Source organism: Ursus americanus, chromosome 21, assembly GCF_024610735.1.
Source record: "Ursus americanus isolate L20-20 chromosome 21, mUrsAme1.1.p, whole genome shotgun sequence".
In the NCBI taxonomy this organism is placed as follows: domain Eukaryota; kingdom Metazoa; phylum Chordata; class Mammalia; order Carnivora; family Ursidae; genus Ursus; species Ursus americanus.
In genome coordinates this window covers 1,564,761-1,591,541 of record NC_142147.1, presented here as the reverse complement: position 1 = coordinate 1,591,541, position 26,781 = coordinate 1,564,761, and the positions used below count along the sequence as shown (strand labels likewise).

At 54.4% G+C, this 26,781-nt stretch overlaps 1 protein-coding gene across 11 annotated transcripts in view; it reads left to right on the top strand.

The window, feature by feature from the left end:
• BANP (BTG3 associated nuclear protein) overlaps nucleotides 1–26,230 on the top strand; it is a 134,209-nt gene extending 107,979 nt beyond the window's left edge. For 10 of the 11 annotated variants that reach the window (XM_087870386.1, XM_045772810.2, XM_045772809.2 and 7 more), the window contains one exon: nucleotides 1,343–1,974. In XM_087870386.1, coding sequence (XP_087726512.1) covers nucleotides 1,343–1,414 — 72 coding nt within the window. In that variant the 3' untranslated portion in view covers nucleotides 1,415–1,974. Of the gene's footprint in view, nucleotides 1–1,342; nucleotides 1,975–21,660 lie in introns of those variants that run through there. The other variant, XM_087870383.1, reaches the window with a different exon arrangement.
• Nucleotides 26,231–26,781: the final 551 nt, after the last annotated feature.

Here is a 26,781-nt window from a genome sequence, read left to right as displayed (position 1 = left end):
CCTGTGTGCCTGAGTCCGAAGCTGCCTTTCCAGGTCATCAAGGGGAGGCACTCCCCGTCCCAGATGGGGCCTCTCTACCCAGCCTGTAACCCCCTGCTCCCTCCGCCTCCAGCACAACCTGCCTGAATCCGCTTCCCCTTGCCTGGAGATGTGTGGGGGCCCTACTGGGTCTGTGTCCCGGCTTCATCCCCTCTCCTTACTCCTGCCTGGGCTGCTGTCCAGGCTCTGCAGGCGGTGTGGGTGATGGCTGTGCTAAGTGCGGAACCCGCAGGGCCCCTCGTACCCTCAGGAAGGCCTGTGTGCGGCGTCCTCTGCTGCCTGCATTTCACAAGCTCGGCCTCCAGCTGCAGTTAGAGCTGCCACACCAGCCCCAGCCTCGGGGTTTCTGCTGCCCGCGTCCCTGGCGAAGCTGCCCTCGGGGCTTCTGCTGCCCGCGTCCCTGGCGAATCTGCCCTCGGGGCTTCTGCTGCCCGCGTCCCTGGCGAATCTGCCCTCGGGGCTTCTGCGGCCCGCGTCCCTGGCGAATCTGCCCTCGGGGCTTCTGCCGCCCGCGTCCCTGGCGAATCTGCCCTCGGGGTTTCTGCCGCCCGCGTCCCTGGCGCTCTGCCCTCGGGGCTTCTGCTGCCCGCATCCCTGGCGCTCTGCTTCTCCTGCCTCCATGTCCTCATGCCCAGCCTCTCCGACAGCGTCTCCTTCCACGGCAGCAAATGCCCACCTCTGAGGGTCTCGTCTTTGTGACATTGCCTTTGACGGACAGCTTGGGGGGCCTAAAGAACCACGCCCTGTTAATCTCTATTTGGGGGCTTATTCTGGTCTTCGAAGTGGATGGTCGGTGGCTTATTCCAAATTGTGTTTTTCCCTTTCTCTTCAACCTGTAAATATACATTTGAAGTCCTTTTAATATTTGTTGCTCATTGATTAGAACTTCTTTCATTAAGGAGAAAAATAACTGTCCTTAAAATGGTTTTTTGCAGTACAGGGGAACCGTTTTTATAAGAAGGCAAAATGGTGACTGAGATTCTAGGTACATCGGATGGTTTAACCACTCGGAAGGCGTTCCCCAGCAATGAGCAGGGGTGGGACTGGGAAACAGGCTTCGGCGAGCCCCAGAGCGTGTGCGGGAGGGTCGGTGGATGGCGTGGGCAAACGGAAGGTTCTGAAAAGAGGGACCGTGGCCCCGGGAGAGTCCTCTCCCAAAGCAGGGGCGAACCTTGGCCCCTTCCAGCTCTGCTCTGTATGTTTCTTTCAACCACAAATGCTGTTGGTGTTTTATGACCTGCAAGTGGCCTGGACTGCGTGGTGGGTACTCTTATAGAAAGCCCTCCTCTCTCCCCTCTTGCAGACGGCTGAGACCCTGCAGCCCACCCTGCAGCCTGAAATGCAGCTTGAGCATGGAGCCATCCAGATCCAGTAGGCGGGACGGGCTGCCTACCCACGACAGGACCTAAGAGCGGGGCCGTGCTCAGTGCCGGCTCCAGCCAGCTGCCCCGTTCTCCACGCGCCCTGGCCCCACGGCTTTGCACGGAGGGGACTGCACGTGCTTTGTCCAAGTGCGTCTGAAGCCTCACCCACGGGGCGAGTGTCCCGTCAACAAAAACGTGACAGTCACAGCCGCCGCCCCTGCCAGAAGACCCTTCCTTTGAGTCCCACTGTTGGTGTCCAGAGAAAGTGGGGAAGCACAGTGTGGATCGCATTAAGTACGTGCGGAAAATCAAGAACTACAATATTTTTCTCTGTTCAAACAGCTTTTTTTAATTTGCTATGGTGTTTATAACAAAACAGAAAATTGAAAAAAAAAAGTGGAGTAGCCGAAGCCTTTTGCTGTGTGCTCTGTTCCGTGTCATGAAAATAGGTATTTGCAGAGACAACTAACGATTTTGATGGAAATATTGCTTACCTACTTTTCTAGGGGGAAATGCTCTCAACACTGTTAATTATGCATTTCTAATGAAATAAAATGTATTTATGACCACAGCAGCTTTGTGTCATTTCCCGGAAGAGATGGTTCGCCCCGAGGCCGGCCTCCCTCCTGGTGGCTGCTTGGGAGTCGTGCCACGGGCCCTATCTGCTGGCTGACGGTAGCTGTGGGGTGTTTTCCAAAGGAAGTCTGTGGCTGTGTCTTCCGGTCCCGTGGCGCAGGACTGGGAATGGCTCCCCCGGACGCCGAGCGCTGTCCCACGGGCGCCCTCTCAGATGCGGGCAGCCCTTGAGAGAGTGGGAGCCTGTCTCAGTGACGCGGGAGCTCCTGCGCACAGACCTCGAATGACACGGGCCTTTCCCAGCTCCATGGTCACAGCTCGGGGGTTCCTCAGGGAAAGTCACATCCAAAGAAATACGCCGTGTCGTGTAAAATTTTAGAAAGAAAGGTAGTTCCACACCGACATGCCCCCAGCAGTGCCTGGCCTCCCCCGTCCGCTCTGTTCTGGTAGTTACGTTGGGGGGTCTGGGAGATTCCCACCACAAAATCGTATTCACTGACTTAGACTGTGACCGCTCAATGCTTTTTCCGGAAAGGATTCAAAGTTGCTGTCCCAAATAGTCGCCCCTATCCCATGCCATGCTGTAGGGGGTTACCGGGCTGGGTGGTTTACACTGGGGCGGGCGCACTGAGGGGGACGGCGGGCTGGGGCAGCAGCTCCTGAGAATGGGATGGCGCCTCTGCATCCTGTGCCTCTGTCTACCCTCCAGGGGAAGGGGCTGTTCTCCTGTAGATGGAAATCTCTGGAATCCCAGAAGGAGAGAAGAGAAGAAAGATCACGTTTAAGGGATTCCAGAAACAGAACAGATCCCAAGTAGAAAGAAAAATAAAATCACGCCTGAACTCCCCCCCCCCCCGCCCTGCCCCCCACACAAGCACTCAGAGCAAGGCTAATTCTGAAAGCATTCAGAGAGAAAGGACAGCCCCCGGGCAGGGGATGGACCGTAGCGGGAGCACGGCCAAATGCTCTGCGACCTCCGGAGTCCGAAGCACAGGCTTGTGCCGACAAGTGCCAACAGAACACTGAAGAGAAGGATGACATTTTCAGCTCCTACTCGAATGCTCAGAAAAACTGAATGTAGTTTGGGAATACTTGGGACACTTACCATCGACCCTAGCGCTTCCGCTCCTACGTGTAAGGTATACATACACCCAAGGTCGTTGAAAGCACGTGTCCACACATAAACCTGTACACAAGTGGGCATTGTGGCGTTACTCGTATTAGCCAAGAAGTGGAGACTACCAAGTGTCTGTCACAGATGAATGGGTACACCAGATGTGATCTCGGCCATCAGAAGGAGTGCGGCGCCAAGACAGGCTGCAGCCCCGACGAGCCTCACAAGCTTCGTGCTGAGCGAGAGGCTGTGTACTCGACAGTCCTGTTTCTAGAAAATGCTGGAATAGGCCAGTCCACAGAGGCGGCGAGCAGAAGCAGACCAGGGGTGCAGGGGCGAGGTGAGGAGAAGTGGGGAGTGACTGCTCGTGGGGCGGGGCCAGAATGTTTTGGAATTAAATGATGACGTTGGCCCAGCTCTATGAATACACTAAAAGTCGTTGAAATAGACGCTTCGTAAAAGGGTGGATTTTTCAGCATATGAATTCCATCTCAAGGTTATTAAAAAAAGTAAACGATGACACTTCAAACACATTATATAGACAAAATGAGGGTGTCACCTGCAGGTGATCCGTCTCGTAAAGGAAATTGTGAGGAATTTTCTTCAAGAGCCGGAGTATGGATCAGGGAGGAGGTTTTAAAGGGAGGAGGATGGGTGGACAAATAAAATAATAAACAGGTATGTCTAAGGCTGTGCCTAAAACTGTCTCACGTTGAAATTTTCAAATACAGTAAGATGTTGGAAAAAATTACTTCGTCAGTTGGGACCAGCAGGAAGGAGCTAAATTGTTTTAAAGCCCCTTTTTATTGCCCTGGAGAAAGGGGATCAGGACACTGTACAATTTCAAGACGTCAGGTTTACTATCCTTGACAAGCGTTTAAGAAATGCGGTATATAGAAATCGTTAAGGTGGCGGATATGTGAACAGCGTGATGGAGGAGCTGGGCCTAACTGACATGCATGCAGGAGGCCGCCGCGTCCAGCAGTCACAGAGCGCCCAGTCGTCCCATGTGCTCTCTGGAATGTTATCAAAGTTGGCCTCGGGCCAGATCATAAAGAAGGTCTCCACAGACATCAAAGGACTGAGATCAGCAGACTGCTCTCTTTGACCAAGTGGGATTAAGTTAAAAATTAATGAGAAAAAATGAGTATGTTTGCAAATATTTGCAGATTAAGTAATGTACTTTTAAAAAACCCATGGGTCAAATAAAATGCCAAAATGGAAAGGTATCTTTAATTACCCATCAACTATGACGGATCGACATATCAGAACTTGTGGAATACATCGAAAGCTGTGCTTAGAAAAAATTTGTTTCCTTCGGATATATTCCCAGGTGTGGGACCGGTGGGTCATTTGATAATTTTATTTTTTATTTTTTGAGGATCTTCCATTTTGTTTTCCTTAGTGGCTGCACCAGCTTACAGTCCCGCCAGCAGTACACAAGCTTCCCTTTTCTCCATCCTCAAGAGTCGGACGCTTAACCGACTGAGCCACCCAGGGGCCCCTCATTGTGGTTTTGGTTTGATTTCTCTGATGATTAGTGACGTCAAGCACCTTTTCATGGGCCTGTTGGCCTTTCGTAGATCTTCTTTGGAGATATGTTTAATCAGGTTCTTTGCCTATTTTTTAGTTGGGTTATTTGTTTTTTTGCTGTTGAGTTGTAGGAGTTCTTTATGCATTTTGGATATTAATCTCTCATCAGATAGATAGTTTGCAAACATTTTTTCCCATTGTATAGGTTGCCTTTTCACTTTGTTGATGACTTCTTTTGTTGTGCAGAAGCTTTTTAGTTGGATGCAGTCCCACTGTTTCTTTTTGATCTTGTCACCTGTGCAGTAGGGTGTCCTGTCCAGACAATCATTACCCGTGTCAAGGAGTTTTGTTCCTATGTTTTCTTCTAGGAGTTTCATGGTTTCAGGTGTTATATTTCAGGCTTTAATCAATTTCACGTTAATTTTTGTGAGTGGTGTAAGATGTGTATCCAGTTTCATTCTTTTGCATGTGAATACCCAGTACCACTTATTGAAGAGGTTGTCTTTTCTCTTTTGAGTATCCTTGAAGGGTACCTACTCTTGCCATCTCTGTTCAACACATTACTGCAAGTCCTAGCCAGAGCAATTAGAAAAATAGAACTAGCATATGACTCAGCGATTCCATTTATGGGAATATATCCAAAGGAAACAAAAACACTAAGTCAAAAAGATATCTGCAAACCCATGTTAACAGCAGCATTATTTACAATGGTCAAGACATGGAGACAACTTCAGTGTCGGTGGATGGATGGATGGATGGATGGATGGATGGATGGATGGATGGATGGATAGAGATGTGGTATATATACACATTGGTAATTACTTATTCTGCCATTGAAAAAAAGGAAATCCTACCATTTGCAACAATATGAGGGACCTTGAAGGCATTAGGCTAAGTAAAATAAGTCAGAGAAAGACAAACACTTATATGTGGAATCTAAAACAAAAGACCAGACTCCTAGTAAAAGATCTCAGACTTGTCGTTACCAGACGTGGAGGTTAGGAGGAGGGGGAGTTGGAGGAAGGCCGTCGAAAGGTACAAACTTCCAGTTACAAGGCAAATAAGTCCTAGGGATGTGACGTATGATATGATGACCGTAGTGAACGCTGCCATATGATTCACAGGGTAGGTAAGAGTACATCCCAAGAGCTGTCATCACAAGAATAAATTTTTTCCCTTTTTTCTTCTTTCTTTCTTCCTTCCTTTCCCCTTTTTCTTTCTCTTTCTTTCTTCCTTTCTTTCCTTCCTTCCTTCCTTCCTTCCTTCCTTCCTTCCTTCTTTCTTTCTTTCTTTCTTTCTTTCTTTCTTTCTTTCTTTCTTTCTTTCTTTCTTTCTTTCTTTCTTTCTTTCTTTCATGTATGTATACAAGAAGGTGGATATTAGCTGAACCTACTATCGTAATTCTTTCACAATATATGTAAATCAAGCCATCATGCTGTATGCCTTATATGTGATGTATATCGGTTATTTTTCAGTAAAACTGGAAAAAAGAAGAGTGGGCATCTTTGTCTTGTTCCTGATCTTAGAGGATAAGCTTTCACCCTTTCACCCTTGAGGTGATATTAGCTATGGGCTTGTCACACATAGCCTTTATTAAGTTTAAGTATGTCCCTTCTATACTGTATTTGTTGAGAATTTTTATCATGAAAGGACGTTGTGTTTTGCCAAATGCTTTTTCGGCATCTATTGAGATGGTCATATGATTTTTATTCTACATTTTATTAACGTGGTATATCATGCTTGTTGATTTGTATATGTCGAATCACCCTCATGTCCCTCGCGTCCTCACACTTGATCATGGTGTATGGTTTGCTGATACTTTGTTGAGAATTTTCACATCTACGGTCATCTGGGATATCAGCTTGCAGTTTTCCTTTCCTGTGGTGTCTTCATCTGGCTTTGATATCAGGGTAATACTGGGCTTGTAAAATGAGTTTGGGAGTGTTCTCTCAAGTTTTTTGGAAGAGCTTGAGAAGGATTGGCATTAATTCTTCTTCAAATGTTTGAAAGAATTCATCAGCGAAGCCATCTGGCTTGGGCTTCTCTGTGTTGGAGGTTCTGATGTCTGTTTAATGTCCTTGTTATTGGTCTGTTCACATTTTATTTCTTCGTGATTTAGTGTGGTAGGTTGTATTTTCTAGGAATTGGTCCGTTACTTCCAGGTTGTCTAGGTGATTGGCACGTAGATGCTCGTAGTCATCTCATAGGATCCTTTGCATTGCTGTGGTATCAGTAGTAATGTCTCCTCTTTCATTTGCGATTATGTTTGAGTCTTTCCTTTCTTCTGAGTCTGCCTAAAGGTTTGTCGGTTTTATCTTTTCAAAAACCGGCATCACCCACTGTATATACATTTACAGTTGCCGTGTCCCTTCAGCGTATTGGTGAATTAACCCCTTTATCATTATACAGTGACCATGTCTCATTACAGCTTTTGACTTAAAGTCTGTTTTGTTTTGTTTTTTTTAACATAAGTGTCGCTGCCCCTGCTCTGTTTTGTTGTCCACTGGTCTGGAGTATATTTTCTCTCTCTTTACTTCAAGCCTCTATGCGTCCTTAAAGCTGAAGCGGGTCTCTTTTTACATAGCATGTAGTTGAGTCTTTCGATTGGGTAATTTAATCCATTTATATTTAAAGTAATTAAGAGAATTACTAGTGCTTTTATTGTTTCCTTATGTTTCGTAGTCCCTCGTTCCTGTGCTCCCCCACGAAGCGACGGTTCTCTGCGGTGCTGCACTTTGATGCCGTTCCCTTTCTAGAGTTTTGCTTTGCTGTTACCGTGAAGCTAGCTTGACATCTTTTTAAAGTTGATAACAACTCCAATCACATGAAAAACTGCTCTTTATCCTTATCCCATTTTATGCTTTTATGTCACAATGTATATCGTTTTATGTTGTGTATTCATTGACAAATTATTGTAGCTAGTTTTTGTTTGTTTTTAAGTAAACTACACCCGGTGTGTGGCTTGAAGTCATGACCCTGAGATCGAGAGTCACATGCATTTCCGACTGAGCCAGCCAGGCGCTCCCAGACAGTTATTTTTAATACTTCTGTCCTTCAGCATTTGCGCTAGAGTTAGTAATGAGCACATGAGCACGCGTGTTAGGGTGTTCTGAATTTGTGCCCCCACCTGCATCAGCGTGGCCTGTATTTTCGTCTGTTTTGTGTTACTGATTAGTGTTCGTCCATCTCTACCTGCAAATTCCTTTTAGCACCTCTCGTAAGCAGTCCCGTGGTAATGACCTCCCTCCATTTGTGTTCTTCCTGGAATGGCTTTCTGTCCTTCATTTCCGGAGGACACCTCTGCTGGCTCTTCCGGCTGGCAGCTTTTTACTTTCAGCGCTCTGCGTGTGTCATCCCGCTGGCCTCCGGCCTCCATTGCCTCTGGCCTCCATTGCTTCTGTAGACAAGTCTGCTGAGAGCCTGTGTGGGTTCCCTGGTGCACAAGTTAATCTGTGGCTGCTTTTAAGCCTTTTTTCCCCTGTGATTTTAGAGAGTTTCATTATAATGTGTCCTGGAGAAGATAGTCTGGGGTTGGAATTTGGGGGGTCTTGGAGCTTTGTGAACATGTCTTTCTTGAACTCAGCTCTCTCCACCCCTCTGCTTCTCTCCTCCTGGGACTCAGTCCTGCACGTGGCTTCTCTGGAAGTTCTCCTGGAGCTCCCGTTGGGTTTTCCTCCCCTTTCCTGTTTGCAGCCCTTGTTGGATGCATCCGGGGACGTGTCTCCTGGCTCACCGCTGCCTCTTCTGCTGGACCCGTCCGTCACTGAAGCGCTCTGCTGAGGGTCCATCTCATTGTATTCTTCAAGGTCAGGGTGTCTGGTTTTAGAAAAAAGTTTTCTATTTCTTTGCTGAACTTCTTTCTCCTGTTGTTCATGCATTGTTTCCCTAATTTTCTTTGATTGTCTGTGTGTGTTTTCTTGTTGTTTACTGAATTTCCTTGAAAAGGTTATTTTGCATTCTCTCCAGACACTTCATAGCCCTCCCTTTCTTTAGGGTCAGTCATTGTCGTTTTGTTGGTTTCCTTCTGAGGTGTCATGTCTCCATGATCTTCTGTGACCCTTGTGGCCTTGGGTTGGCGTCTGGACATTTGAAGAAGTAGCAGCCATTCCGGTCTGCACGGACGGGCTCTGGCAGGGAAGCCTTTCACAGTTAGCCCATCCAGGAACCTGGGAGAGCCATCTGGTGGTGTTCCAGCGGGCTTGCTGCTGGAGTCCTCGGGCAGGCGGCCTGGTGCCCGGGTCTGCAGGGTTGGGTATGGACCCCGGGTTCCCTGCGGGCCAGTGCTGGACTCTCTGGGGCATTCAGGCACGTACCTGGCCCCCACCCCGCCCTTGAGGCGCGTGTCTGTCTCAGCGCAAAGCTATCTTTTCTTAGCTGTGCACCAACGGGATGCTGTAACCTCACCCATGCTCCTTAGCTTTTGGAAGGCATCCTCCTGTGGGAATAGTTGTTCAAACTGATTTTTCCAGGAGGGGACGAGCGCCAGAAACCGCCGTGCTGCCATCTTGCTGATGGGACTCTTAGTAGCTCCCATCTTTATGAAGTCTCACCTGTAGTCACAAGGAAAAGTCCAGGCACAGATGACATCACTGCTAAGTGTTTAGATATGCTTAAGAAAGAACAGCAGTCTGTTACAAACTATTCCACAGAACGACAACGAAAAAGGCTCATGTCCCATCTTGTTTTGTGAGGCAGCGTAACCTTGATGCCCAAACCTGATAAGGGTGTTTCAAAGAAAAAGCGAGGAGGGAAGGGAGAAAGAGAGAGAAGGAAAGATGGTTCTAGAGCAGTCTCTTGGAAACAAGCTGGATTTCTTAATATTGAGTGGTAATAGGTTATGAATAGGTTATGAGCAAGTTGGGTTACATTCAGGAATGCAGGTTTGTATATTTAAAAAATCAATCAGTGTAATTCAGCACTTTAATGAAGAGAGAAGCCATATGATCCTGATAAACAGAAAAATCATTTGTACGGTTCAGCTCCCATTCATGATTAAGAGAGCTTTTAGCAAACTAGCGGCAGAAAGGAGATTCCTTAATTTAATCAACCGAGAACTCTGACAAATACCCTGCTTAATAGGAGATACCGGCCGCTCTGTCCCCGAGGTGAGGCTGAGACAAGGCTGGCTACCCAGCATGGCTCTTGTCCTTACACCACAGAACCTGGCCAGAGAAGGAGATTTAAAGGTGTAAGTCTTGAAAATCCAGAAATAAAACTGTCATTATTTGCAGAGATACGGTTATAGAGGAAGAAAATCCAGAGAAATCCATAAGCAAGCTGTTAAAAGCCGTGAGTAAAGTTAGCAGGGTTGCTGGCCACCTGCTCAACGTACAAGACTTGATTCTATTTCTAATTACCAGGAAAATCAACAATGATCCCTTGTTTACTATAGCCGTTCAGGCACTTAAGTTATGTAGAAATTAACAAAAGATACCCGGGACAGAAAGCTGTAGGGTCCTGTTGAAAACCTAACGAATGGACATCGCTGGCACATTTGTGGATTGGAAGCTTCACGGTATCCGTTCTTACCCAAATGGCGGATTCGGTGTGCTTCCAACTGAAATCCAAGCAGGGAGTTTTTGTGGAAATTGACAAGCTTGTTCTAGAATGTATTCGAAAATGCGAAGGGCCAAGAATGGCAGAGACCGTCTTGAAGACTTTGAACAACTTTGGAGGACAGTGTGGCCGCAGGGCATCGGGGTGGGATGAGGCGCCGTGGGCAGACCCACCGGAGCAGGGTTTCTCCTCGAGCGATGAACGACGCAGCACAGGGAGGAAGGGCGCTGTGGTCCCCGGTGGTTCTGGATCAGTTCGATATGCACAGGGGAGCCGTTGTGAACCCCCATCCACAGCAGGTCCCGACATCAGTGGGGCAGCATGTGCAGGGAGCAGCACGTAACTCCTAGGAGGAACGAAGGCGTTCCCCTCATGAGCTTGGAGCTCCAGAGGTTTCTTACCCTGGATATGGAAGTACGGAGTGGAAGGAGACGCCCGGAGGTGGAGGACTCTGGCTCATCCAAAGGCGCTGCTGGAGACAGGGCAGAAGAGCATAATGGGCTAGGGATTTTCCATCCTCTTAGCCAACGGAGGGCATGTACCCAGGATCAGTAGGGTCGTGAGGTTCCCTATTACCTGTAAGGTAAACAGACAGTGCCATGTTTAAATGGACCAAATGGATGGAGGAGGGAATTCTGATCATTTCTAGAAACGAGGGTTGTAAGCGTCATCTTTGCTACTGAATGACATAATGATTAATGAATTTTTGTCATGGGAGCACATGAACAGACACGTAACAAGAGAAGATCCACGAATGGCCCATGAACATCTGGCAAAGTGCTCCTCTCCCTGGTCAAATCCAAGCCACCACAAGATGCGTCAGTAGAGAAGTTTTAAAAGATGCACCGTATCAAGGGTGTGAGCTACGACGCGTGCGGGCGGGAGTCCGTCCCGGGCCTCGTGCCCAAGCGAGCACGTGCACCCCAGCGGTCCAGCGGCCCGCGTGAGCGTGTCCCCAGCAGGACAGTGAGTCCGGAGGCCAAGCCGGCTTGTGTGACCCCATTTGTGCTGTTCTGAGACCAGGCAGGGCAGCCACTGGTGTTAGACTCCCTCGGGGTGGTGGGGGGAGGCCGTACTGACCCGGGGAGCCTGGCATCACGGGTGCATCGCTGCGCACTTTTCTCTCTCACTCTTCATTTTAAGAGATTGCTTTTTTTTTTTTTTTAAGATTTTACTCATTTATGAGAGAGAGCAAATGAGCGGGGGTGGGAGGAGGAGAGAGAGGGGGAGGGAGAAGCAGGCTCCCTGCCGAGCAGGGAGCCCAAAGTAGGACTCGATCCCAGGACCCTGAGATCATGACCTGAGCCGAAGGCAGATGCTTAACGACTGAGCCACCCAGGCGCCCTAGAGGGTTGCTTTTTAAACAAAAGACAGAAGTTTGCCAGCAGCAGACCCACACTGAAAGGAGTTTTAAAGACTGTCCTTTTGGCAAAGGGAGAGTGACCCTAGACGGGCGGTCCTGAGGAGCAGGGAAAGTGCAAATACGTTAGTGGCCTGAAAACCTGTAGTGGGGAAAACAACGTCTGTAGGGCTTAAACGTAGTTTTGTGGAGGAAGATGCAGGAGGAGCGCAGGAGACAACTACGTTTGGATTCGGGTCCTGCAAGCCGTAGTCCCTTATCCACAACAGGCCTAGAAACCGCGTATAGCGTCCAAACGAATGGCGGGGCGCGGGGTCCGGGGTGGGGAGTTATAATTCAGAAGAGCCGCCGGTCAGTGCAGAAGAAGGCAAGGAAGTAGGGGGACGGTGGGGGGCTCTGCTTGGAGTGCAGACAGCGGGGAAGTGTGCAGGGCGCTCACGGGAGGGCCGGCCTCCGCACCGAGGGTCCAGGCGAGTCAGGAGCGCGGTCGGGGCCGCGTCGCTCCTGGGGCAGCCGCGATCCAGCAGGGCAGCTGAGCGGCCACGCCGTGTTTTTGCTGCCTTGCAGCGTGCGGGAGGAGGACCCCGTGGACCCCTCGCTGGGGTGGGGCGCCTGAGGGGCGTTCAGCTCGTGAGCGCAGCCTGGTTTAATGTTAGAATATCGCCCAGCGTAAGTCAGCACTTGGAAGATACGAGCTTCTCAGCAGACACGGCAGCAGCTCTCGATGGACATCTCCCATTCGGAACGTTGAAGACGGAGGAGATGAGGACGGTCAGCATTCTGGAAGCACAAAGGGAACCTCCGTAACGTGGTCGGGGCTTCCACAGACAGCGGACAGCGGTCGGCGTGCTGCCACGTCACTAGGGCTCAGGAGCACGGCCAGGGTGCCCTCACCACCTGGTGACAGGTAGTGGGAGGGGAGAGACTCATCACAAGGACGTGACTGCGTTCTAGAACGTTCCAAATAATTTCTGAAGATAAATTAACGGAACTGTTAAGGTCGGCAGTGTTTGGGGGATCAAAGTCGACATACAAAGTACCACATTTCTGTGGGTCAGCAGCAAGCGCTTGAAGACGAACCGTTAACAAGCCATCACATGGGCTTACCGTATGTGAAATTCCAGCTTCTAAATCCAGTTAAAGACACACACACGTTTTATGGGGGGGGGCCTGGCCCGCGTCAATGGGGTAGAGCACCCTTTGTCCTGGACCTGGCCTGTCTCCTGTGCTGCTGGCCACTCCCCCAGATCCCGACACCAGGGGACCCGTGCACCCCACATCAGGTCCGTCTCCCCCAGCCTGGACTCCATGGCCCAGCCCTGCCTTTGCTGCCCTGGGTGTGCCCTCTACTCCTGCCTGCACCCACTTTCTATCACTCACCCTGGCAAAACCCCAAACCTGGAAAACCTGCAGTTTCGCCTGCCTGCACCTGCAGCTGCCCCTGGTGAGCTGGGGGAGAAGCCGCTGGCTCACTGGTCGCACGTCCACTGGGAGACCCTGCACTGCCCGGCGGACTCTTGTTTCATCATTCCTTCCGTTCGCGTTCAGCCAGCCTGGTGCGTCTCCCCGTCTTCACTCCCCTGGGGATGCTCCCTTACGTTATGCCCTTGCTGCCCTTTGACTCTGCCTCCCGCCCTTCCCGCAAGACCACCGTGCACCCTTGTAAGGCCAGCCCACCTGGTCCTCTGCCCGGGCCGCCCTGCACTGACAGGCCCTGGGGAGATGCATGAGGGTGAGCTCTGGGTGCTTGTGGCCAAGGGCAGTGGAAACAGGAATGCACGGAAGCTGTGGGTCTGGTGTGGGCAGGGGTGGGCGGCAGCCGGCAGTGGGGTGAGGGCAGCATGGCCTGGGGCCGTGGCAGGCTTCGTGCTCTGGCCCCTGGGATCGAGCCAGGCCTTCCCTGCACATGGCACCCACAATGGTCAGACAGGTGTTGGGTTTTATCTGAGACCATCAGAATCCGACAGCCACTCCCATGAGCCACTGTGGATGCTCACGGCTCGGCCACCACAGCCAACTGAGGCCCGTGTTAGCGATGAGGAGAGTGACACGTTTAAAGAAGGCCAAGCATGGCTCCTCGGTGGGAAGAGCCCTGTCCCGGTCTCGTGCCTGAGCACAACAGGAGGACGGAGGGCGACTTGCCCTGCGGAGGGAGTGGCCTCTTTCTCGTAGGCAGCCCTGGAAAATTGGAGTCTGAGGTGGAAGAGGCCTCATGGTGCACGTGCCCTTCCCACAGAGTGGGCGGTGCTCACCGTCTGCCCTCGGATGGTCGCCCCCAGGGCACGGCTTCCTGCTTGACTTGGCCTGAGAGGCACGGGCTGGACATGGCGGCGGGAGAAGGCAGAGGCCCGGGTGCATCTTTCCTGCTGCCCACACCCCATCCCAACGGTGGTCCTGTTGGGGGCCCTGGGTTCTGCTCCCCACCCTCTGCCCTCGCTGGCACTGGCCTTGGGCACCGTCCAGGCTTCTTGATTTAAGAGATGTGCATTTGACCTTGAATTCAAGTCCCAACCCCAAGCTGCTGGAGCTGCTCCGTTGTGCTCCTCCCCCGTGATTCCCACATGGACTTCCGGTGACCCCCGTCTGCCTCTTCTGCCCAGAGGCAAATGGGCTTTTCCTGAGCTCCAGACCCAGCCGTTGAAGCGTGGGGAGGAGGTCACAGTGAGGCATAGACCACAGCAAAGCCAGAAACCCACGCTTGTTCCGTGATGGCGTGGTGCGTGGGGCCTTGCCCTGAAGTTGTCATCCATCAGCTGCTGTGTCTCTGGCCTCAGAGCCACGAGTGGCGCGGAGTCCTCTCTCTGTGTCGTCGCTCGGAATCCTGCCTGTGGCCTCATGAGCCAGGTATGCATGAAAATCGCCCCCATTTGCCCAGAGAGGTGAGGCAACTCGGGCAGCATCTCAGCATCTCGGCCTCCTGCCCCCTCCGTGCCTTCCCCCACGTGATCCTGCCGGTGGGTCTCCGCCCGCCCAGCACCCCGGAGTGGTTGGCGCGCGGTCTGGTGTCAGCGTGCCTGGAGGACGTGTGTCTCAGCAGCAACACTGCTGGTACGGTCTTCCGGGAGAGCGTTTTCCCTCTCCCCCCCACCCCCCCACGGATGATGCCGGGAATTTCTGCGGCGGCCGCTCACCCCGGGCCGGGCGGGCTCACAGCTCAGAACCCCCCGCCCCCATATTCTCATTTTCAGAAGGGCTTGTCCCCACATCCCCGAGGCGCAACCATCTGAAGTCACTAGTCTGGATTCTATTTTCCGGACTGCACCAGGCAGAGGGTGGAAGGCCCCAGCACGAGGCAGGAGCTGGAGGGAACTTTCTTCCGCTGTGTCATGGTGGCTACCTTGGGAAGCACTGTCCTGTTCTTGGCTTTGGGCACCAGGAGGAGGGCCTCACCCTCTAGGGTGGCTGCCGGTGTGAGCAGAGCCCCAGGTCCCCATCTCAGGGTTGGCGTAGGTGGAGCCTAGCCTAGGGCTGCCCGGTCAGACTCAAGGTTTCTTGGTGCCCCCCCGCCCCCCCCCCCGGCTGCATGCGAGGCACTGGCCACACTCCTGAGCAGGGCTGGCGTCCAGGAAGGAGTGGCCCGTGTGCGGGCGGACAGACTGGGACAGGGACCGAGCGGGGCCCCTGCTGCCACGCCTCCTCTGTCCGCTTCCTCATCTGATATGGGAGAGCGTCGGGCTTCCGGCTCCCACCCCACATAGAGCGTCACGTGCCCCTCTGGCACGGCCACCCTCGCTACTGTCATCCCAAAAACCCTGCGTCGTGGCCGCGGGCAGGAGTGAGAGTCGCCCAGAACAAATGTAAAGTCTGCAGCGTCTCTGCTCCAGCCCTGCTCGTCTTCTGCCTTGAGGTTTACCTGCAGAAGGAAGTGTGGCAGGGGCACCTGGGTGGCACAGAGGTTAAGCGTCTGCCTTCAGCTCAGGGCGTGATCCCGGCGTTATGGGATCGAGCCCCACATCAGGCTCCTCTGCTATGAGCCTGCTTCTTCCTCTCCCACTCCCCCTGCTTGTTGTGTTCCCTCTCTCGCTGGCTGTCTCTATCTCTGTCGAGTGAATAAATAAAATCTTTAAAATAAAAAAAAAAAAAAAGGAAGTGCGGCGGAGCGGAAGGGGTGCCCGCCGGCAGCCCGGGAGTGAGGGCGTCAGCATTGCTGTTAGGACTCTCACGGTCATGCTACCTCTGCATGGGTTCCCAGAGGACCCGGCCATGCAGGAGGGACCGAGATCGAGGCTGGGGAACGAGGCTGCTGGCTCCACCTGTGTGGGGCGGCCCTGTGCCAGACGCAGGGAGGTGTATGGAGGGGCCCGTGCTGCATGCTCCAGTGTCTCTATGGCCGTGAGGCCGTGTTCCCATGGTGACTGTGCTCCCATAGCCATGCTCCCACGGTGACTGTGCTCCCACAGTGGCTGTGCTCTCATGGTGACTGTGCTCTCATGGTGACCGTGGTCTCACGGTGACTGTGCTCCCATGACCATGCTCCCACGGTGACTGTGCTCGCATTGCTGTTCTCCCATGGTGACTGCTCCCATGGCTGTGCTCCCATAGCCGTGCTCCCATGGGGACTGTGCTCCCATGGTGACTGTCCTCCCACAGTGGCTGTGCTCTCATGGTGACTGTGCTCCCATAGCCGTGCTCCCATGGCCGTGCTCCCATGGCCGTGCTCCCTTGGTGGTCATGCTACCATGGCTGTGCTCCCATGGCCGTCCTCCCGTGGCCCTTAATCTTCCATAAGGCTGGCATCGTGAGGTGTCCAAACTGCATTCACTTGTGGCCGCCATCACTGCACCCCCCTCCCCCCGCTGGTGCTGGTACTGTGGTGGCTCCCGTGTGTCCGGGTCCTGGCTGAGGGGCAGCGTTACGGTGTGGGGGACATGTGTATGGGCTTGCTGTCTCTTCTAGTAGAATCAAGCCACTGCCTACTGTCCTGGGTGCAGGCACAGCGCACAGGATGTTCCGACTGCCCCGGGGCCACAGGGATACGGTGGTGACGCCGGCTGGCACTGTGGCGCCCGGCAGAGCAGGAGCGATAAGCATTCACCTCTGTGCCCAGTCTGGGTTGCATGATGTGGGTATTGCTTTTCTTGAAGATGCCCCACAAAACTTGGATGTGCCCTTCACCTCGTCACCAGCTCCCAAATTTCTCGGAACCGGGTGGCTGAGGGACCGAGCGGGAAGGGCTACGGTCATGGGACCAGAATGTGGGCAGTGGGTCTGGTTTTCAGCTCGTTTCCTATGCACTGTCCCTGGGACCCTTCTGGTTACTGACCCTCCCAAATAAGCCATACTTAGTCTGTGTAAACTGTGGGCTGAGCTGAAAACCCCAGAGCTGGGGGATGCTTCCCTGGGGGGGACAGATGCAGGCCTTGCTTCCGGGCAGGCCCCTGCTTCCCTCTGGGCCCTGCCTCTCAGGGAAATGGACCCGGAAGACCCTCTAGAGACCCCTGACCAGCTCTTGGGTGCTGACCCTTCAGGTCACTCTGTCTGACCACGTCCTGCCCAGCCCTGCTCAGGCCATCCAGGCTGTCAGCAGGAGGTGAGCTACGGGTCCGGCCCCTCCCCCTGGCTGCTGGCCCTGTTTCCTGCAAGGACCTGTGGGTGTGACCACACAGGGGCCCCTGACTGGTGGCCAGGCCGAGTGGGTGGGGGTCAGGCCTCTCCATGGATCCCAGGCTCTCTTCGCCTGCCCCAGGATGAGGCATAACCTCAGCGAGTTCATGCTGGCCGGCCGGCCTGGGGCAGCTCCAGGCCTCCGCTGAGCCAGACCCGGCTTATCACAGCTAAGCAGCTCCATCTTTCTTGCTGGCTTCCTCCAGCCTGTCACTGCATCTGGGATTGGTGGGTTTTCAAGAATGACCTCAGTGCCGTGGGTGTAGCTGACTTCGGGCCCATGGCTGCTGATGACAGGGAAAGCCTATGTTTGCTCTTTGTTGCAGTTTGCCACAGACCTTGCAGATGGATCTCGTGTGTCCTCAGTAAAATTTGCTTTACTCTCGTGCTTCTTTCTCTAGCCAGGACCAGGCCCCAGGGGCCTGGGGGATGGCCCGAGTGCTCCCCGCCCTGCCCTGCCTCAGCCCTCTCTCCCTCGCAGTGGCGAGGCCGGGGGCATCATCTCGCCAGTAAGTCGTGGGTGCCAGAGCCTTGCAGCTTAACAGGGTACAAAGGTGGGTCGTAGGAGGTTCTTAACCAGGAGTGATTCTGACCCCCTGTGGGACATTGGCCAACATCTGAAGATATTTTTGGTTGTTACAGCTGGGGCAGGGGCTGCTACTGGCATCTAGTGGATAGAGGTAGGATCCAGGACCTGTGGGGAGTTGGAGTGAGGAGGGAGGGAGTGGGGAGGACGTGGGGGGAGGAAGAAAATACCGAAGGCCCCCACTTCTCCAGTGAGGCCAGGTGTCTGTCAGAGCACAGCTGGTTCCCACCTGCATGGCATCCATTCCTTGCCTTGGCCAGGACTTGGGGGGCAGATGAGAGAAGGGATGTCTGCATGCAGTGGCCACTGGAGGAATGGGCACTGGACGGGCTTCCTGTGGACACTCAGGGTGCAAGGGGCATGCCTGTCCCTCGGGGCCTTGCTCAAACCCATGCCCTGCCCACCCCCCCCCCCTCACCACCCCTCTGGGACGTCCTGGCCCTCCTCCAGCCTGGGCCTTCCTGTGGCCTGAGGCCCCAGGCAGCAGAGCATGTAGTGGATGGTGAGGGTTCAGCTCGGATCAGGAGAGGATGGGGGGGGCAGCCTGGCAGAGCTGAGGATGTGGATGGGTCAGCCCCACACGCAGGGGTAACACTGGTCCGGGAGAGAGGGGAAGTTGTGTGGACATGATGCGGATGACGCATCATGGTTCCACACGAAAGCAAGGGAGTGCCCCCGGACAACAGCTGCCCGCCGTGCCCTGCACTGCCCAGCACCTTGGTGTGTGGGCCTGGCTCCTGCAAACTCAGACCTTCTCCCACAAGGCTCAGTGTGCTATTGGAATGGAAAGTCCAGTGAACCCCATCCCAGTTGGGCCAGAGAGCAGAGGTCTGTCTGTCCGTCTGTGCTCTGCCTCAGGTTGCCATGTGCACTCCGTCTCCTTCAATCCGTGCAAGTGCCTTGTCTCCTCTTGGCCTTGGTGCTCGTCCATATTGTAGGGTGTCTGGTGTCTCCTGGACGTGAGACTCCCATGGGGCAGGAACTGAGGCTATGCCTCTTGGCTGGCCCATTGAGGGAGGGGGCAGACTTTCAGCTCATCCCGTTACTGGTCATGGGAATGTTGACTATTTAACGTGGTGTTTGCCAGGTGCCTTCTGCTGCAAATTACTATTTTCTTCTCTATTTTAAAAAAGATTTTGTAGAAAAGTACTTTAACCTATGTGAACCTTTCATGCTTCCTCAAACTTCTATTTATTCGTTTATATGAGTTTGAACTCAAGAACTAGTGTTTCTTTTTTTTTTTAGAATTTTTTTTAAAAGATTTTATTTGACAGAGAGAGAGAGACAGCAAGTGAGAGAGGGAACACAAGCAGGGGGAGTGGGAGAGGAAGAAGCAGGCTCATAGCGGAGGAGCCTGATGTGGGGCTCGATCCCAGAATGCTGGGATCACGCCCTGAGCCGAAGGCAGATGCTTAATGACTGCGCCACCCAGGCGCCCCAGGAACTAGTGTTTCTTTAACAGAGTATCATCTGTCTGTCTCGGTGAGCCCCGCCACGCTGGCTCCCGAGCGTGTTGACAGCCCCTGGGCTCCTGGTTGGCTCCCTGGCTGCCTAGTGTGCCAGGTGTTCCAGAAGCATGTGACACTTCCCTGCCAGACTGAAGTGCCCATCTCTGCAAGGAGTCCTGGTCACTGTTAGTGGAAGATGGTATTTAGAAACCAAGATGTGGATGCTACGGGTGCTCAGGCCCCGTGCACTGGGATGTCCCTGCCCCCAGCCGTGTGTGTGTGTCCACACAGACACACCACTCGCTCACGTGCCTGTGTGTACATTTATCTGCTGATGAGTTTCCCTGGTCAGCTGGTTGTCAGCTTGCTCCCCTTGTCCAGCGGTCCACATTTTCAGTTCTTCGATGCACAGAACTCCTCCTTGATCTATGCCAGGATTGCATGGCCCGTAGGAACCATCTTCCTGGATGGCACTGTCGGAGCCCATCAGGGGATCTGGCTGATGGCGGAAGGCAGAACAGAATTTGTCACTGAGGCTCTCTGAACAGATTTCTGAAAGAGCTGCTGGCATTTGCTGTGTTCTTAATAAGAGCAAAAAGCTGAAAAGCCCTCTCTGTGTCCAGAATGATTCTGTGAATCATGGCTTGGGTGTCCGCTGCAGACTTCTAGACTCCCGACTGCAGGGCCGGGGGCAGCGGGCAGTGGCAGGAGGTCTCCAGCCTGAAGTGCATGGAGGTGAGAGGACAGAGTGTTTTAGCACAGCTGGCATTCGGATCCAGGGCCAGGCAACAGAGAGCTGCAGACTGTGTCCAGGGGTCGCCAGGACGTCCTGCTTTCTGGAGTTCGTCCCCAGTTGTTCACTCCACAAGACAGCCCCATCCCATGCCCTTGTGCTCGGGCCAGCAGGGCCTTCTGCTCGCAGGATTCACCGTGCAGCAAGGAAAGCGGAGAAGCACATCTGAACACCCAGCTATGCAGTGTTTCCTTGCCCTTTCTCCCTCTGCTGCTGTAGAGGCGGCCCATCTCCTCCACCTGGATGTGGTTAATCAGAAGGAAAATCGTGCCCACCTGTGGCCCATTTCCTTTGTGAAGGCACTTGCCCGACCCCCAGGCCACACCTGCCCCCGAGAAGCTGCAGCTAGCATTTGCTCATCTGACTGCTGGTGCTCTGACCTGGAAGGCCCCAGCCGCTTCCTTCTTCTTGGATCCAGCCGCAGAATGGCCTGGCTAGAGCCACCAGCACAGAAGGAAGGTCTCCCAGGAGGGTCAGGTAGAGGGGCAGCATTAAATCCCCAAACTCGTGGCCGACCAAGGCTTCATCCCATCCTGCAGGCTGAACAGGCCCCAGGGGCCACGCTGCAGGGGCTGGGCAGTCTCTACAGGAGGGCAGGGGCAGAATTATGCCACTGGCCACAGGGGTTCTCACCACTCAACAACTTGCCTTGAAAGGAGAGGTGCCCTTTGCTGTTGTAGGAGCAAGAGAACATAGGAGGGAATGTTGGGCAGTGAAGCAGGGGTGCTTGGGGTTTGGGAAGGGGGTTCTCACTGTGGCGCCAAGCCCCTCCAGACAGGCCGTCAGCCTTCAGTTGCTCCAACCGCAAGGCTGCGGGCTGATTCTCGCCATCTTCCTGCACAGATGGCTCAGTCCTCGTGTGTCCAGACATCTCTTCCCGCAGATGTCCTTTCTCAACCTGAACTTCATGGTTCCTCATGCCCCCTGGGCTAAGGAGCCCCCTAGTTAACTTGACTGGTATTTCTTTCTGTGGTCTGAAAATGCCATCTCAAGGGTGAAAAGGACCTTGTATTCTCTGGTGTTGGTGGTAGACTAAACTCCAGTGAAATGTGTAGCGTGTGAATTATATCATAAATAAACTGTGATTTTTTAAAAAGTAGGCTGCACACCCAGTGTGGAGCCCAACACCAGGCTTGAACTCACGGCCCTGAGATCAAGACCTGAGCTCAGATCAAGGGTCGGATGCCCAACCAACTGAGTCACCCAGGCGCCCCAAGCTGTGATTTTTTTAAAGGGCCTTATCATTTATAATTATAATAAATAAGTTAATGATAACAGCGCAACTCTTGGGCACTTTACTGTTCTATCTATTACTCCTTTGGTCTTTAGACAATTGAGTGTGGAAGAGAGGTCAGACACCATCATCTCTCTGCTGGTAAGGAAGTTGTGTGACAGTCACAGCCCCAGATAGGGAATGGTGGGGCTAAGACAGCCGGTAGATTTTGACTTTGGCTCTTCCTGTGTGCTCATCGTCAGCTGACCTTTGGTGATTTCACACTGGTCACCATCCTGGTCTAACTTGGTCATTTTCAGATCGATTAGTCTGCGTCCCTGGACCTTTTCATTGCTTTTCTCTGAATCTCTTTTGTTTGGCCCCCTCTTTAAGACAGCTCTGTGGTGGTCAGGCTCTCCGATGACCCCATTGACCCATGCGTCTTGGTTTTGTCATCTTCCCGCCTTGAATCAGGTCCAGTTCAAGTGGCCCATGGAATTGGGTAGAGCTGGCGGAGTTGACTTCTGAGACAGATATAGAAGGCGCTGCAGCTTCGTCTTGGTCTCGGGGCCGCTCTCTCTGAAGGATGTCCGTCATCACTGGGACACTCAGCCCATGGAGAGGCCACTTGGAGAGATGCTGAGTTCTGTGGCCAAGAGCCCCACCCTGCCAGCTCATGATGGAGCCACCTTGGAAGGGATCCTGCTGCCCCAGCCACACCTCCAGACTGCAGATCCAGCCGATGTAAGCCCACAGCTGCACAAGGGGTCTCAAGCAAGGATGCCCTGTCCAGCCCTTTCCAGAGAAAGGGGGTCCAGGTCCCAGTTATATAGTTGAGCAGTGCTATTGCCTGCAGCAGTATGGAGAATAAACCTGCACTAATGGGCTGAATGATGGAGTAAGATTTGTGGGGGGAGCTCTGAGGGAGGCTTCTCCCAGGGTCTCGTAAGGTCAGGCATGAGGGGAGAGAGGAGCTCCCCACAGAGGACGGTGAGATATCAAGGAGATACACTTCTGTGTTTGAAAATATCTTTCTCATTCATGGTGGCAAACAGTGCTAAAAATAAGAAATGGTTGGGATGGGGACCATTTGGGGTTCAGGACAGACTGTGGGGCCAGCCTCCAAGGTGGCATCAGTGATCCATCGTCGTGCTGTCCATGCCCTGTGCGTGCCCCTCGCACACTGCACCTGGGCCAGGGCTGCACGTGCAGTGTCACATGGGGGAAGCAACAGCACGGGGCTTCTCCTTGGTGTGAGACTGTAGGAGGCCTGCAGCTCCTCCCCGCTCGGTCCATGGGGGAAGCCAGCCCCCTGCTGTGAGGACCCTCAGCAGGCATGTGGGGAGGAGCTGAGGCCCCAGCCAGAGCCAGTCAGCTTGCCGGCCAGTGAGGAGCCCCAGTCCAGCCTTCGGATGAGACTGCAGGAGGGCATAGCACATGTGAAAACCACCCAGTCAGCAGAAAGGGTGAGAGATGGTAAGTGACATTTGCTGTTTCACGCCAGGAAGCTTTGGGGCAACTTGTTACGCAGCGATACCGACAGAAGCACCCCCCCCGCACAGGATACAGATGAGGGGATGCGCCACAGTTGTGGACCAGGGACAGACGGAATCATCCCTGTTTCCTCCCTCAGATGCTTCCTAAGATCTCAGAGTCACTGCACGCTGCTCAGCATCTCTTACCCGCTCTGAGGTTTTGTCTTCACCTGGTTCTGGAGCGTGCAGCGCCGTGAGGAAGGCAGTAAGGCCACCTGCCACCTTCACGTGACGGCAACCAGTCCAGCAGGTGCACCCCTCGGGGGCCGGTGTTTGCGTCTCGCCTCCTCCCGAGCGTCGGCCACGGACGTCCACAGGAGACCTGTCCTGTCTGCCCCGCGAAGAAAGAGGCCTTGTCTGAAGTGCCTGGATCACAGTTTTTGTGGGTACACCAGCTGCGCTCATCCGTGGCCGAGCGTTGGAACAGCTGGGGGAGCTTGAAGCCCGTGGTCCCGCCACAGCCCCGAGACTCTGGTTGGGTCGTCTGGAGCACACTAGCGCCGGGGTCCGAGCCCCTGCCGGGGCGCTGTTGTGCACCCACAGGTGAAACCACTGGTTTTGGCCTGCCAGGTCTCTGCTAATAAAGCTCTCCCAGGCCTCATTTACACACTAGAGCTCTTGGTTTAAACGGAGAAGCCCACAAGCCCACAGCCTTGGGAGACTGCTGTTTTGGAAGCGGTGGCCAGGCCTGAAATGGTTGACGCGTGATCGCATTTGCCACGGGAAAACCAGTCACGGTGCTGCCGAGGGCAGGAGGCCCAGTGTGGCTTTGGAGGTAGAGACGGCCACCAAGCCCGTGGCTAACCGGTTAAGTGAACACCTTGTGGCTGGCACGCGGGTGTGGTTGAGTCACGAGGCTCCTCCGACAGCGCGTCCAGAGAGCTCCGAGAAAGGCCAGGCCGCAGCCAGCAGGACGTTTCATGCACGTGAGACATGGATTTCAAGGTTCGGGCTCCCAGGAAGTCTGTGGGGCAGCAGAATGTAGCCAGGGCTGACCCGTCTGGAGCAGAATTTCTTCTTCCTTGGGGAAACTCTGCTTTTGTCTCGGTGTCCTTCAGCAGAGGGGGGCTGGCCCACATACCCCTCAGAGGGTGATCTCCTTCACCCGGAGGTCGGCCATGCCCACCGGACCCCTTCCCCAAAACACACGTGTTATTAACAGGGTGGGGGTACCGCCCAGCGACATGTAGCCCTGACCTCCTGCTCCCAAACTCGGCCTGGCTCTTCCTTCCGTCCTGGCCATGCCCCTGAAGGAGCTGCCTGTTGGGATTTGGTCCCCAACCCCTTTGAGGCGGTTGCTGCCTGGGCTGTGAGCCCGTCGTGCCTGTTGACATGCATGCTGTATTTGCACACCGGCTGCCGCTGATGGGGATGCCCAGGCGGCCATGATGGGGACCTTGAGGCCCTTGCACCACAGGACACTGTCCAGACAAGGCTTAGAAAGGGAGCACCGGCGAGACGGCGTCCTTCCTGCAGGCCTCACAGGGCGGGATTTCTCACCTCTCAGGATGGCTTCATGTCCCGGCTGGGTGACTTGAACAAGTCACTTAGCCCTCTGAGCCTCACTGTTCCCATCCGGAAGATGGGCACAGTGGCGCCGGCACCCATCTCATGACCTTTCCTAGTTTTCCACCCCCCATTTGGGGGCGCTGAGCGTCCGATTAGTTAGTATCTTCGGAACGTGTTTTCTGGATCTTGTATCTCCGTGGGGTGACGGCATCCAGCGTTGACGGCACTTTCGAGGCTGCAGACGCACAGCAGAAAGTTGGCTGTGGGCACAGGTGTGTGTGCGTGGGGTTGGGCACCGCCTGCGCGAGCCCCCAGCAGAGGGACCAGGCGGCGGTGATGGCGTCTGTCTGGGTTTCTGGTGATGGCGCCTCCAAAATGTTGCATGTGCTTAGTAGACATTAGTCCTGAACCTTATCCCTCCCGGAGCGGTGCACTCAGTATCCGAGTTTACCGAGCTCAGAGAGGTGAAGCAACTTGCTCTAACCAGCCCAGCCAGGAAGGGGTCAAGTCAGGGTCCGACCCCGACACGCTGCTGCCTCCCGGGGCCACGTGGTGTGGCTGCTGAGGGGCCTCGCCCCATTTCTACACATGTGGCCACGGGCTAGAACTCTGGGGTGTCAGCTGAGCTCTGGAATCGGAAACCAGAGCCAAGACTGGGGACGTGTCTTTTCAGTCTCTGATCCAGTGTCTACAGGGTCCTTTCTGATGGCGTCGTAGTCAGGAAGGACACTGGAGACCCCAGGGACGCTTTGGAGGGTTGTGTGGCAGCGTCGCTTGGTCCTCGTGGCTGGACGGAAATATGGATGTGAGCACATGTGTGAGCGCATGTGTCATGAGTGTCACGTGTGAGCATGCGTGTGCGAGTGTGCCCGGGGCCTCTTGGGGGCTGGGGTCCTCTGCAGGGCTGCTGTCCCCCGAGAGGGGTCACTCCTGCCAACTCTTTTCACATCCGCTGCGGAATCCCTGTCTGGCGCGTGGTAGGAGCTCATACCTACTTAAGGGAGAGGCAAGCTGTGGCCATGTTAAGCTCTCATGACTCAGTTTCCCTGGTAGCTCACGAGAGCCCAGGATGCCTTGGTAAGTGGACAGAGCAGGCAAACCTGGGGCCGCGGGACGTGTGGGCTCAGAGCAGAGCCAGGCTTTCATGGCCCTTGCCTCCTCTGGGCACATAAATCGCTCCCCCCAAGTTTATTGGTCAGTGGGTGCTACTTACCTCCTGCAGACGTGGACTCGGGGGCTCACGAAGAAACATGACCGGCCGAGTGTCCACAGAGAATTAGGAGGGGCCGGAATTCATCCCGTCATGCTTCTCCCCCTGGTGCCTACCACCCTCCCTGAGCTTGGGGGTGGGTCTGAGCCGCTACACTCTCCTGAGGGTGGCCCAGAAAGGAGCCCAACAGAGGGCAGCCCCTGCAGGCCTGTGGGCTGGTAACCCCCAGGGAGGACGTCTCCTGAACTCCCCCCCAGCAGGTGCACCGCTGTGCTGCCCGAGGAAGCAGCCCAGAGGGTTAAGAAGAGCAACAGAGCCTCACAGAGCAGCATCTTCTGTCATCTTCCCTGCCTGCTCCCGTTTATGGAGGAGAAAGCATGAGAAGAGCCTGGTGGAGACCAGGAGCCAGTCCTTCTTCCCCGAGCACAGCCAGTCTGCGTCCCCAAGTGCGCGAGACTGGTTTCCTTCGGATCCCTCCTAGCCAGGCAGCAACAGGGTTAAGTGCGTGAAAGGGGAGAGGGAGTCCCAGGCTGCCTGGGACTTGAAACTCCCCAGCTGAGAGCAGAGCAGCCCGAGGAGAGGCAGAGGCGGCTGCCCCGCCGTTGCTGCAGGCACCTGGTCCGGCGCCGTCCCAGAGCGCACGTAAATAGCTGCCCGACACACACCGCATGCCAGGACGCGCGGCAGACCGCCACCGCTGCCCCGGGTAAGTGCAGGCTCCCTGCGCCCGCGCTGGCCCAGGCGCCGGCTCTGGCACTGGCTGCCCGGGAGGTCGGAAGTGCAGAGCTTTCATTAGGGGTTTGGATGTGATGCTCCCGGGGCACGCTGGGTTTTTATTATTAATGCATTCAGACTCGCAGCCAAATCGTGGGAACAAATGCCATCTGGGGACGCCTTGAAGGCCAAGCGGAGCCTTCCGTTTCCCCGTAGAAAATTCCAAGTCTGGACAGAACGTGAGCTCAAAGGCACATGCGTGTGCTGGGCACAGAGACCCGCCCGCAGCCTTTGATCCTCCGCCAGCAGGGGCGCCCCTTCATCACGGCTTGCTCCGGGCTGTCTGCACGGTTTCCTCTCCGCGCTCCGTCCCCGGGGACGGCTGTATCCCTCAAGGCACCCGCTTCACACGCGCTGGGAGCAAATCCGAGGAGCTGTGCTTGTGGCTAAATGTGCATCTTGTCACGGCGCTTCTGACTAAGCGAGCAGGCAGGGCCGGGTCCCCAACCAGCCAGCTCCAGAGCCGGCCGGGCAGCTCGCGACTGCACGCGGTCCATGCCGGCCGTGCGCCGCTGGTGACAAGCTGCCCTTACGGTTTGGTGAGCCGCGGTGTCCTCACACCGGCGC